Genomic DNA, 13,280 nt, shown 5'->3' with positions numbered 1-13,280 from the left:
CAATACTGGCAAGCAGAAAGAAATCACCGGAACTGGCTTGACCTAAGATTCCTTTCCTGAGCCTGGGGTGAGGACTCATCCCAGGATGCATGACTACATGGAGGGTGAGTGCCTAACAAAATAGGGAAAATCAAAATTGGCGGGTTCAGTAGGATAAAGATGGATGTAGATTACAAACTATTGGTGTGCAGTGGCAGTGATCGTCTGCCATTGCAAATAAGCAATTGGGAGGGAACTATTCTTATATCGTATTTATCTGATCTAGTGTCTAGTATAGTGTTCTTTGCTTTCACGGTGCAGGAAATATTTGAGAAATCGAATGGATTAAAAATTCAATGATTTTAATCGCAGCTCAAAGAATGGTCTAAAACAAGAATGGCAAAGGAAAGAATGAGTATTAGTATTAGTGGTCATCTAATTACATCATCTGTCCAGTTACCAAATTTGTGAGAGATGTTTTTACGGGAGCAACTGGCAGAAATTTGGAGGAGTTCCCAGGGGTGAAAGTTTATGACTTAAAGGTATTTGATTCCCTTCTTTCTTGTGCAGTATGCAACAATATGTGTCAAAAGACAGTAGAGAGCATTAGCCCCTTTCAGAGTTCAAAACTCACACCATGCTTAGACACCCTCGTCTGACTACCGTTTCAACTTGAACTACGAACTTTGGCTTTAAAATTAGTAATGACAAAATTCTATAATTTAGAGTCGAATTTCCTTTAATTAACAATCCAAGGTATTTCTCTGGGATAAGCGATTTCTGTCTTTCTGTTCTCCTACCTGCTTTCTTTCCTGTACACACCACGAAAGAAACATAACTTAAGAAAATGACTTCCCAGAGGCCATTTTTCTTCCTCTGATGTTTGGAAACTTCTGTCTCTGCAAATACAATGCCTACCTAGACTAAGTTAAAAAATACCAGTTTCCATTTAAGGGACATGAAATTAAAAAAATGCAAATTTATGAGCCTGGAAGGACAGACGAGCTCCCAGCTTAGGAAAAAGTAACAGCAGGGTTGCCCAGCAACACACGAGCTGATAGTTAGAGTTTTTTTTTTTTTTTGCTTTTTTTTTTTTTAACTCATAACACTTGAATATGGAAAAAATGACAGCAAGTAAAAGATCCTTCAAGGGCATAATTTGATCATGACCAGTTATTACAGCAAACAGCAATTACAGAGAACGCCTGGTTAGGGAAAAACTGTACTTGAGCTTTGAAACCCGTGGCATTGTGGCCATGCGATCTGCTTCCTTACCTCACGTTTTGATGGAATAATGAGACGAGCTCAACAAATCAAATATCTCAAGGATTTTCTGTATTAGAAAAATACTTGCTTCGAGGTTCAAGAATCTACAAGTTTTCCCTCCTGAAGAAAATTTCAGAACTAATTACCTTGCCAAAAGCATTTATATAAAACAGAAAAGGTTTCCTTAGTGTTGAATTTAGCTGGAAACGTAGTGACCTCCAAGATATGACTCCTCTTACAACACTAAGAGACTTACAGCATGTTCTTTCTTTTTTTCTGACCACAGTTTTGATAATTCCACCACCACTTGAACATGTAAACTGTGGGGGATTAGTACATTTCACAAGTACTTTGGGAGCCTCAGCTCTAAGGAGAGGCATCTGTGTTGCTTAAGAATACCATGAATATTTCCTTCCCTGAGAAACATAGACACTTTGGAAACGATTTTGAAAATTCTAACCCACGAGGTGCTAGTGGAATAAAGAAATAGTGTTTAGTGCGTTGGGACTTACAACCAAGAACGATGACTCGATAACACTATTTCTACCTGCTTTCTATGTAAATCAAGGTTAATGGAAGAATTGCTAAAGATAAGGTGAACTATAAATGAAAACTTCGACCTATGTATTTGATTAAATAGCCAACAGTCTATAGCATGGGAGATTTCTTTTAAGATGGCGCACACGCACACACACACACACACACACATACACACATATAATGAGATCCAAAGTTTGACCTTGAATACATTGTTTTCTACTTTTTCTATGTAGGTTGTTTTCTTCGAAAATTCTTATCACTCTCTTGAGCCCTAGTTCCCACTAAAGCAAATATCAATCAATCCACTCCTAAATTTGCAATTCTCTCACCTTTTTTCACCAATAGAGTGCTTGCTTGATGAAGGATTGGATTACTAAGAATAAAACATTAAGAGGCATAGGATAAGAAAGGATTTTCTAGACTAAGCGATCACCCTGTGATTTATCAGGGAAACCCCTATCAAAATTCAAAGGTCCCTGAAAAGAGTAACTTTGTCCTTTAAGACCAAACTCAAACGTTAGCCTTTCCGAGCAGAGCTGGGGACGACCTTCTCACTTCTGACCTATACCACCTAGTGAATGTCTCCACTGAAGCATTTCTTCGTTTTGCTTTAATTAGGTTTCCACGTATCTGTCTTTCGCACTAAACTGAGTTTCTCAAAGGCAGAGATAGAGTCCATTCATCCGGGTTCATAACACCTAGTTCTGTCTCACCTACAATGTGCGATCGATCAGCGTTGGGTAGAGGGATGGATGGAGCAGTGGGTGGACCAGTGGACAGGGAATGAGCCTCTTTCCTGGGGAAGATGTCGTTTAAACAGATGCCTGTGATAATGTAAAATAATATTCCCGTGCGAAAGGGATTCATCATGTTCTGTGGTACAACACCCCATGGACAGAGAACACTTATTCTAGGCTGGAGATGAGATCTCTGCTTTGGCCCCTCTTCTAAATCCCTGGGGTTAATCCCAGTTCGACTCTTACACCAGAGCGTTGCCCTGGTCCCATTGGTTTTACTATCCTGAGCTTGCAGCCGCATTTCCTGCCAAGAAGCCGAGGTGGCCACGTTCCTGGGAATCAGCTTCCCCTTTGTGTCCAGCCTCCTCTCTCTTCTATTTCTTGAATATGGAGCAGACAACTCAAAGTAGCAGGAGCAGTTTTGCATTCACTCCACTGAGGATGGTGATGCCGGGAACTGGCTCCAATGTCCAGCCCAACTTTTCCTGAGATATGATTTTGACTGGGGATTTGGTTGCCCGACTTGCCAGTCACTATCTGTTTTCCGATGTCGATGTGCTGGGCCAAATTAACTTACATCGATGAGATGAATCATTGGAAAATACTAGAGGCGGAGTATGAGCACAGCGAACGGCCCTCGCGTATCTGGAACCATTAATGATATTATTGCTTCTTCGACAAACCACCTTTTCCAAACTGGAAATAAAATCTCTGGTTTAATATTTTTATTGCTTTATTTTGGGGGAGGTCTGTGACTTGAAAGTCCTCAAGTAGATGAGATTAAAGGATGAATTTTAGTAAAGGATAAAATATAGTTTTAGTAAACATTTTTATAACACATCCGCAGATCATATAACTCATCCGATCCATATATAATTTAAAAAGTTTTATTTTGGCTTATCAGGATAGGCATGGAAACTTGAATAATAAACAGATTTCTGTAATAATCAGTGTTCTGGGATGCAAATGACAAGTGCCAAGTCTGAATAACTTAAGCAGAAAAGGGATTTAGAGAACCCGTGAAATAGGAATCTTGAGACAATCTAATCAGCCGTGTACGAAAACATCACCAGGGCCGCCAAAACAAATCCGGTCAAGCCTCTCGTCATCGCCAGTCCACTCTCTTTCCAGAAAAGTCGCTGCACCAGAGTGGCAGACATAGCTGATGCTTTATGTGGGCCTAGACACGTCTTCTTTCGGCTCAGGTAGATGTGAACAGGAAGATTATTTCACTAGTTTCAGCCAGGTGGGAAGGTCTGGACTGTGAGTCCCCTCCCTGCCATAAAGCTGGCCCCCAAATCTATAGCGCCTCGCTGAGCACAAGCCTCCTCTTTCCTGCAGGCTTGACCGATGAGTTTTCAGCCTTTGCTTGAAGACATGCCTGGGAGAAAGGGCTTTACAAAATATTTTTGTGATAATTTTAGATTTACAGAAAAGTTATAAAAATAATATGGAGTTCCGTTGTGCCCATCACCCAGTTTTCCCTAGTGATAACGTCGTAGATAACCTCGGCGCACGCATCACAGCTAAGAAGCCGAAACTCAGACATTGCTGTCGGCCAAACTGTAGACCTTGTTCAGATGTCACCAGGTCCCCACTAATATCTTTCTTCTGTTCCAGGACCCCATCCCGTGCACCACATGCACATAGCTCGATGTCTTCCTTTCAATAACAGCCATTTCTTATCTCATGCAGTTTCTGGGAATATCTTAGCCTGGGAATATCTGGAAATATCTTAGCCGGGCTGTTCTGATTCACGGGGCCATCAAGCTCATCTGGGGTGGCGGTCATCTAAAGACTTGACTGGGGCTTCAGGCTCAGTGTCCAAGGGCACTCACATGGCTGCAGGCCAGAGACTTCAGTTTGTCACCACGTAGCCCTTGCATAGGGTCGCTCGTGACATGGATCGTCCGAGTGAGGCATGCAAGACAGAGAACAAGCAGGGTGGAAGCCACAGTAAACGATGCTGTTTTTTGTTTGTTTGTATTTTTTTTTTTGTTTTTTGTTTTTGTTTCATTTTGTTTTGTTTTGTTTTTATCTGAGGCAGCTCATTCCGAGGCCGAACAGTTCCGTTTGCTGAGAAAACTGTCTTTCTGTCATTTGCTCCTGAATCTTTGTTCTGGCCAATGTGGGCGGGGAGGGCTAGCCAAGAAGTCTCTTTATCTACCATGTTCAGTCCTCTACAAAAAGAAGCAGAAGTACAGCGTCCCCTGAGGCTTTCCTGCGGGCTAAAGGCGCCTCCATTTATATATAAGTCCATTCATGCAAAGGCCCACCATAGGATGCTGTTCTACCTGATCTGGCCCCACTAACGGAGGAAAAACACCTCGTATAAGAAATAGAAGACTACTTCCCCAGGAAACTTGCTTTACTTCCCTATCTGTAGTTAGGAATTTGGTAGAAAGGCAGCTATCGACAGACTCACATTTCTTCATAAATTGAAGGAAAACAGTTATTGTGCCCCAAAGGCAACCTGATATATAAAGGCTCAACGATTTGTAAACATTTCTATAGCGTTCTGTTTAAAACAAACACTGAGCTTGGGTATAAAGTGAGCATTGTGACAAATGGGAAAATGTGAACGTGTCGCATGGCGTGAGCGTATAGCAGCTCTCTAGGGAGAGATGCGCATAGACCGGTGGCTCCCAACCAGCGTGGTCCTGCTCCTGTGGGACCTTTGGCAATGTCCAGAGATATAATTGGTTGTCACACAGGTAAGGGATCGGTGCTCGGGCAGCTAGTCAATCAAGGCCAGGGATGCTGCTAAGCAGCCCCACTGTGCGCAGGACGGTTCCTCACACAAAGAGATATCCAGCCCCCGGTACCAATTAGATGCAGCTTCTGAAGAGCTATGTCCCATGCTGCTACCCAGGTGTCTCTTTTACATTATTTGTTCCTCACTTTTTATCTGAGCTGCCCTCACTGCCTCCGAGGCCCTTTGGTTTGCGTTCTCTGAGAGTCTGTTTTTTTGGTCCTGTAAATAATGAGACAGCTGTGGCTGGGAAAAGTGGAGCAGGCGGTGCCAAAAAGCATTCCTTCAAACTTTTCTCAGTAGGAATCATTTGAAGATTTGAAACAAGCTCCAGCCTTCCTCTTAGGCTGGGATGGAGTTGCGAGCTCCAAGTCTTGCCAGCCATGCGGTGGCCCAGCGGTAGGTGTCTGCGTTAGCTTGGGACAGCTGTGAGGAATGTGGGACCCGCTGCTCCCTGCTCTTCCATTTTCCTCGAGACATTCGAAATCCAGACCTGTATGGGGACTTACCAAGATTTTGCATCAAACTCAGGTTTTTATAAATCACCTTGTGCGCTAAGCACCGCCTGAATAGCGAGGGGCTAGATATAATCATTTTGTATCCACTGGGCTAGTTCTTTGCCTGGGTCAGTAACGGCATCAGGAGAGAGTGTTGTCCTCAGAATGATGTTTAGTAGCTTTTATTCGTCCTCATTTCAAATCTCAGAGCAGGAGATTTGTTCTGTTTTCCGGTAATATATAATCTTTACAAAGTGAAAGCTTTAACGTTGGTACCCATCGCCCGTGCACCTGTGAATTTAGGCTGTCGGCGTGCGTGCCCTGTGACCGCCCTGCTAAGAATGAGCTTCAGCATCTTGTCGTTTATCACCCCTGTTCTTGAAGGGCAAAGTCTAAAAGACTTTCACAAATGAACATCCATTGTTTCACAAATACCTCCAGAACCATCTCTCATGATGCGAAGGCAAAGTGACCTTTAAGGAAAGGAGCTTCAGCTTCTCATCACAGATATCTGGGTTCTGCTGTAGCCACCTCTCTCGAGACAGAGCTGGGCTTTTTGAGAAGGGCTGGAATTTGTGTTTGAATCCCAGCTCTACTCCCTACCAGTCCTGTGAGTTTTGGACAATTGGCTTTAATTCTTTGATTTTCAGTTCCCTCAGCCGTAAAGTGAGTAAATCAAAAAACTATCTCAGTGGATTGTAAGTTGATGTGTATTAGGTAAATACATGTAGAAATGACTCATGCCGATTATTGTGAATATTTAGAGCTTACAAATTGTCAGTTTCTCTTTCCTCCTTATTACCTTGGACATGTTGGTCCACATATATTTGGCCTTTAATGTCACAGCCCTCAAATAGGGACCACATTCTCCTCACCAGGACAGGCAGAGGTTAAGAGCGCCATCTTCGATATTGAATAGCCCTGGGTGCAAGTTCTGAATTTCCCACTTTCCACCTTCCGTCCTTGGACAAGTTACTTAACCTCTTCCAACCTCAGTTTTCCCATCTGTAAAATAGGAAGAAATAATAGCGTGGGCTTCGCAGAGCTGCGGTGAGGATGTAATAAGGTCGTGGATACTAAGCACTTAGCTTATAGTACGTGCTCAATAAACACGAGTTATTCTTTACCGCTGTGTGCCCATTTCGCAGAGAAGTCATGGTGGTCCGAAGACATCATAGGTATTCAACTATTTAGAAACTTAAACATTCCAGAACTTTCTCGTGCAGAACTTTCTTGCTGGGTTTTCAGCTCCGTTCAGTTAATATAATTTTTTATTTTGGTGCCATTCTCTAAAAATGATGAAGTCTTTCGTTATTATTATTATTGTCGTTGAGGAATAACAGAGAGTATTGTGCATAAGTACGAATGTGCACAAATACAGCTCAGGGGGCTCTTAACACGTGTGTGTCCCGTAACCACTGGCCAGGTCGAGACATGAAGCATCCCTGGCACCCCGGCGGACTTCTTCGGGCCCCTGACTCTTTCATCTTTCACCAAAACTGAGTCCTTCCTTGACCAATATTATTATGATTATCATCATCATCTCTAGAGTCAATTTAATATGGAAAATACTGTTTTATAACCCACCTCCTCTGAATCTGATCCCCTTAAAATTAGGAGTTCTATACTTTATTGATCCCGGGTTCTCTCTAAACCAACCCAAAACCTCTGTCTGACTTCCGGCCGTGGATAGTGCTGACAAGTCCTCATGGTGTCCCACCCTGTACTATTCGCTTAGGGCGAGAGAGAAGCCTAGGAGACGTGGTTCTGCCCTCGGAGAGCTTCTCGTCCAGCTAGAGGAACAAACAAGCCTTAAAAAGGAATTTCACCTGAGTCCATGGAAAACACGTCCCGCACGAGCGGTCTCATGTTCTCTCGTTCTCAGCCCTGCAGACCGTGTTCGGGGTCGGCGACCCCCCAAGAGGACGCCAGATTAACCACAGTCCACACCCACAGTTCCTTTGCTTTGGGGTCACCAGGGGTGAATGGCTTGCTGTCTTGACATCTACTGTCATGTCCTGTATGTCCGTGGGGTTTCCCATCTGGGACATGGCCCCCTGGGGCACATTAATGAGATGGAAGGAAGATGCACGGAGTCCAGTCCCCAAATGCTGGTTCCAAGATACCTTTGTTCAGGATGTGTGACCCAAGTTCTCTGTCCAGGTCCCTTTTGTCTTCAAGGCGGTACACACCCTGGGAACACTTAGTAAGTGCGTGCTCACCACCATTTGCACTGTAGAATGTTGCTGTGCAATATTGATAGTTAGGAAGCTTCAGTGTCTGTAAAAGATGTAATGGCACTTGTCACACTTATCACCATTCAAGGAACTGGGTGAACAGAAAATGTTCTATTGGTTACACGTAATATGGCAGCCTCACGCGCAGGTTTTCTGTGCTCTGTGGAAACAAAAGACACTCTTCAAACACTGGAGACTCGATTGATCGATCACAAGGGAGAAGAGGAGCGAACAGTTCCATTTCTCAGCTCTTGTCATTTTCCTGAGGATTTTAAATGATGAAATGGTGTGCCGAAGCAATGCAGCATTTCACATTAGGGCACATCGCCCATAATTTCATCTAGTTCCTGTTGATAACATTCACCTTTGTCTAATTCAATGAAAATGTAAGTAGTGAAGCATTTTTTTTTTTAAATTATGGACAAAGTTCACATCTTTCCCTATGAGGATGCTTCGAGTTATTGTTTGGAGTTTTGGAGTCTGAAGTCTACATTATCCTCATGAGACGATGTAACCTCTCATCCTGGTGGGACTATAAATCAGCAAAACCACTTGGAAGTCAGTGCTGCCTGCTAAAGGCTAAGATTGCACACACACGCTGCCTGGGCAATGCAGCTTCTACACGAATCCCCTAGAAGCGTGATTCTCAGACTTAGGTGTGAACCAGAGTCCCCCGGAGGGCTGGATAAAACACACACTGCTGCACCCACCCCCAAATTCCTGACTCAGTAGGTCTGCGGTGGGACCACAGGCTTCGCATCTCTAACAAGCTCCTGGGAGGTCCTGACGTTGCTGGTCCCAGAACCTCACTTAAAGAACCACTGCCTTAGAGAGATTCTTGTACAAGTACGAGAAGATGTGAACAAAAGTTTTCAAAAACACTGTTCTTAATAGTCCTAAGCTAGAAACAACTCAGATTTCCATCGACAGTTCAATGGGGAAATTAATTGTGCTATAGCCATACAAAAAACCCTGTCAGAATGAGTGACCCCCAGCTACCTGTCTCAACACAATGAATTCCAGGAAGTGTGGATGAATGAAATAAACGAGGCGAGAAAGAATACCTATGGTGTGATTCCGTCTATGTGAGTTCGAAAGCAGGAAAAACAAAACTATGATCTTTATAAATACATCAATGGTAAACTGTAAAGAAAAGCAGAAAATGGGTTATTGCAGAAGTCAGACCAGTGATGACGGGGGGGGGAGGGGGACGGGCGGGGGGGGGACATACGCAGGGGCTAGGCCTCAGTCCTAGCAGTTGTCTGCATCTGAACTTGACCGCTGGTTATATGGGAGTTGCCTCCTAATTATTATTTCAACCGTACATTTATATTCATACACACCTATATGCATCTCTTAATTAAAAAGAAGTTTTAAAAAATCCCTCTATCTTGAAAACAAAATGTCCCCCATCCCATATGTATTCTAGTTCTTTGACAACTGGTTTGAATTTTAGGATCTGCCCACTGGTTCTGAAAAATAAATCTCTTTCATATATGGTTTATTCTCTCGGGTCAACTATTAAAATAAAGGAATGATAGGATTTTTTAAAGAAACATACCTTCGTTACAGTCAATACATTTGGTGATATGAACGAGCGATGAACAAAGTTTTACAAAGTAGGCCCGTTAGTCCTACTTGGAGAACAGATTAGAACCCTGCGCAGTTGGTATTTTGTGTCTGTAAGAACGCGATTAGGTCGTGGGGTTCCTGCAGTTAGATCATCTTTGAGAATCTGAAGGTAAGAACATAGACACGATGAACGGGATTGATGGCTCTTTGCCGCAATCGCAACTGATTTACATAATTTCCCCCTATTCCAATCGCATGACTGCATGAGTGAAGACTCTTATAAACTATCTCCATTTTATGGGAGGAAAATCATTTTTGAAATATTTTTCCTTTTACAAAGGATGGAGGGATTGAATGTGCCTGTTGATTATGCTGTGTTATCTTTTGCCTCCAAAAACGCAGACGAGAAATTGGGAGCATGTGCAGCCCTATGAGGATCTCAGGAATGTTCGCTCCTGTTTAAGAATGCTTGCTCCGTCTTTTCTTGATATCAGAGTCTTGCTTTTACATTTTATTGGTCTGAGTCGCTTTCTTTGCTACGCTTTTTAGTAAATCCCATTAGAAAACAATTCTTAATCCCCCCTTTAAACATAAGTTTTCTTGCGGCAAGGGCTTTGTCCCCGCTGTTTGATCACAGTGTGGGTTCTCGATTTGTACCTCCCACTCGTTAAGTGGACAGCTGCATAATCCTGAAACGCATTCTTGCAATGACGACTGCCAGTATTTTATGATGACATCCCAGGAATTCAATTGCAGCTGCCTACTGATATGAGTGGTATCTTTATTATTTGGTGAGTTAACCAGACGTATCAAGTACATTTGTCACGAGGACAAGATGATAAAATACATGCCTTACTTATTATAGTGAAAAATTAGAAACAACCCAAATGTCCATCAATGGGGAACGGTTAATTAAATTATGGTATAGCAACACTAGAATGCTATGCAACCTCCCCCCCAAATACATCTGAATTAATGCATCAAGGGTCCCCATTAGAGTACGTTATATGCATTGTTTCATTTAATTCTCACAACCCTATGAAATTCTCACTTTATAGATGAGGATGCTGAGACCTGTCCAAAGTCACACGGTTAGTAAATGGTGCAGCAATAATGACATCTGAGTTCTTTGGACCCCCAAATTCATTTCCTTCTCCAGTTACTCTGTACTAGCTCATGACCGTCAAAGCCGTACGTACTGTTGACTCTTCTCTTGTCATCCTGATTCAAGATGACACTAGTTTGCATAAACATGAAGAATAGGAAGAGATTCATATAATAGTAAAAGCAAATATATCTAAAGTGTCAAAACTAAATTACTTCCGAGTGAGGTAAGTTTCCTGTACTTTCCATCATTGGAACAAAATTTAAGAGCATACACTAAGATGCTGGTGATGTGTGCAGTCCGAGTCAGGGACTTTCATGGCTTTTTAGAGCCTTTACTCTGTTTAAAATGCCAAATTACGGGCGAAGTGATTGAGAAGCCACACAGTTGCTCAAATGGAATTATCGATGTTAAATATCACTTGTATGCTTGTTTTTACAACTTTTCATTCTTTTAATATTTACAGATGGACAAAAGAGAAAGAAATCTCTGAGAAAGAAACTGGATTCACTAGGGAAGGAGAAAAACAAAGACAGAGGTAAGGGACAGAATGAACTAAAGCGAACGCATCTTCCATGGAGCATAATGGTTGAATTTGGTGGGGCTTTTGAATTGCATAGATTTACGCGGTTCAACTCTGTTACGTAAACTAGATTTCTATGATGGAATGTCATTAAAGGCTGTTTTGGTCTACTCTTTTGTGTTTGAGTGGCCCTGTACTGAATTGATGAGTTCAACTGGTTGGAGCAAAGTGTGACTTCAGCCAAGTTTATGGTTCCAATTATGATTCTGGCCAATCAGCTATGCATAAAGAGAACCTGGGTTGAGTAGCCATGGATAGCATCTCTAACGCTAACCAGCTGTCTGGCAAATTCAGATATTTAGGCAGGGCTCGTTAAATGAGAAAAAGTTTGGATTCGCCTACCATGACTACTGGAAAGAAGCAGTCTCATCCTATGGAGTACTGACGATGAGCCATTCTCACTATTTTTTTTCTTAGATCACAGCATGCTTATTCTTTGCCCTATATATTTTGGAACCTGTTGATGCTCTTTATACTGTTTTATGTCCCCTTCTGTGTCTATTTAGGGAATTGACACTTTTGCTACTCTTTCAGAGTTTATTTGTCTTTATTTCAAAGTAGTATTCATCGAGCCCACACAGTGGGCATCTGGCCTCCATTAGCACAGTACGGCACAGCTTGTCGTAGCTTGCTTCTGTAGTCCTATCTGAAATGATCGCTGAAGGCTATGGTCACGAGAATGTATTTTTATTTTATGTGACATAGTAAATGAGTATTGAGTAAAGAGAGCCATGCGCCTCATCTGGGACAATTGAATATCTGCTTGAAAAGTAATAGAAGGCAATGAAACCGAAGGTATATAAAGAAATGCATAGTGATCAGCGTGTTGGACAAGACCTAGCCCACGCCATCAATCCCAGGCTCTGCACCCATACCTTGAACCATGCCTAGAAGGACATGACCTTTGGTTCTTTGGACTAAAAGGAGATAAATAATTCTAAAGAATGGAAAGCCAATGTTTACTTCCCTTAGAGCATGATTTCTCAACCTCAGGACTATTGACATTTTAGACAGGATAATCTTTGTCGCGGCGGCTGTCCTGCACACTGTGTGAGGTGTTGAGTAGTATCCTTGGCCTCTACCCACTAGACGCCAGTAGCACCATCCCCAACCGCAACATCCCCAGACATTTCTAATGTTTACCTCCAAGTGGAGAAAAGGAGATGAAAGTGTCTATGATCCTTCCCCCGACTGCACAGTAGAATAATTTATTGAACCTTTAAATAAAAATTTCAATGTCTGATCTTCCACTCCATTCGTCTGTGGGGTATTGGGCATGAGTAGCTTTATAAACTACTAAGGTACAACTTCTAAGGTGAGAACTCTGGACCATTTTCACCAGTAAACCTACCAGGGCATGTCCTATGACAGCAGAATCTGCTGCTGGAAGAACAAAGGCAGAGGGCGCTGACGCTTACCCGGGTACCTATCATTCTCTGATAAATTGTGTTCTATTTAATTGGCTCATATGTTCTTGCCCTTATTTTTTAAATTAGTAGCCGGGGTAGCTTTTTTAAACTAGACTTTTTACTCATTCTCTTCCCGCCACAGACCACGTCCACCTTGCTAGATTTAGGGTAGTTTTTGATGTTAATGGGGTACATCAAAGGGATTATTCAGACCGCTATATTAGTAATGTGTCATCTCTCACGTTGATTTGTTCCAGGATGATGGCCTTGATACTGGGATTTGGATACCTGTAATGTAGACTTCAGGCGATTCTTCAGCAGTACATACACATTCAGGCCAGACTGAGCAGAATGCGCGTTTTTGTGGGAGATGTTTTGCGTCCCGTGGACAGAGGGAGATGGATGTGTGCTTGTTTATATCACAGAACAGAAGGAAGCGAGAATGGTAGTGAGCAGGGAAGGAGGGAAGAAAGGGCCAGGGAAAGTAATCGGCCAACATGCACGGAGCCACTGTGCTTTTTAAAGGCCAAATCATATTCATGTATTATATAGGCTCACTGAAAACTTGGCATTGTTGTATAAGGCCACACAGGGAGCTGGCTA

General features: G+C 42.6%; 1 protein-coding gene across 2 annotated transcripts in view; it reads left to right on the top strand.

Moving 5' to 3' along the window:
• ARHGAP6 (Rho GTPase activating protein 6) overlaps positions 1–13,280 on the top strand; it is a 436,053-nt gene that overhangs the window by 367,068 nt on the left and 55,705 nt on the right. For both annotated transcript variants that reach the window (XM_036226473.1, XM_016131718.2), the window contains exon 3: positions 11,152–11,223. In XM_036226473.1, coding sequence (XP_036082366.1) covers positions 11,152–11,223 — 72 coding nt within the window. The remainder of the gene's footprint in view (positions 1–11,151; positions 11,224–13,280) is intronic.

Source organism: Rousettus aegyptiacus, unplaced genomic scaffold, assembly GCF_014176215.1.
Source record: "Rousettus aegyptiacus isolate mRouAeg1 unplaced genomic scaffold, mRouAeg1.p scaffold_m13_p_9, whole genome shotgun sequence".
Classification (NCBI taxonomy): Eukaryota; Metazoa; Chordata; class Mammalia; order Chiroptera; family Pteropodidae; genus Rousettus; species Rousettus aegyptiacus.
Note: the sequence above shows the minus strand (reverse complement) of the source record. Positions and strands in the feature narration are given on the sequence as shown.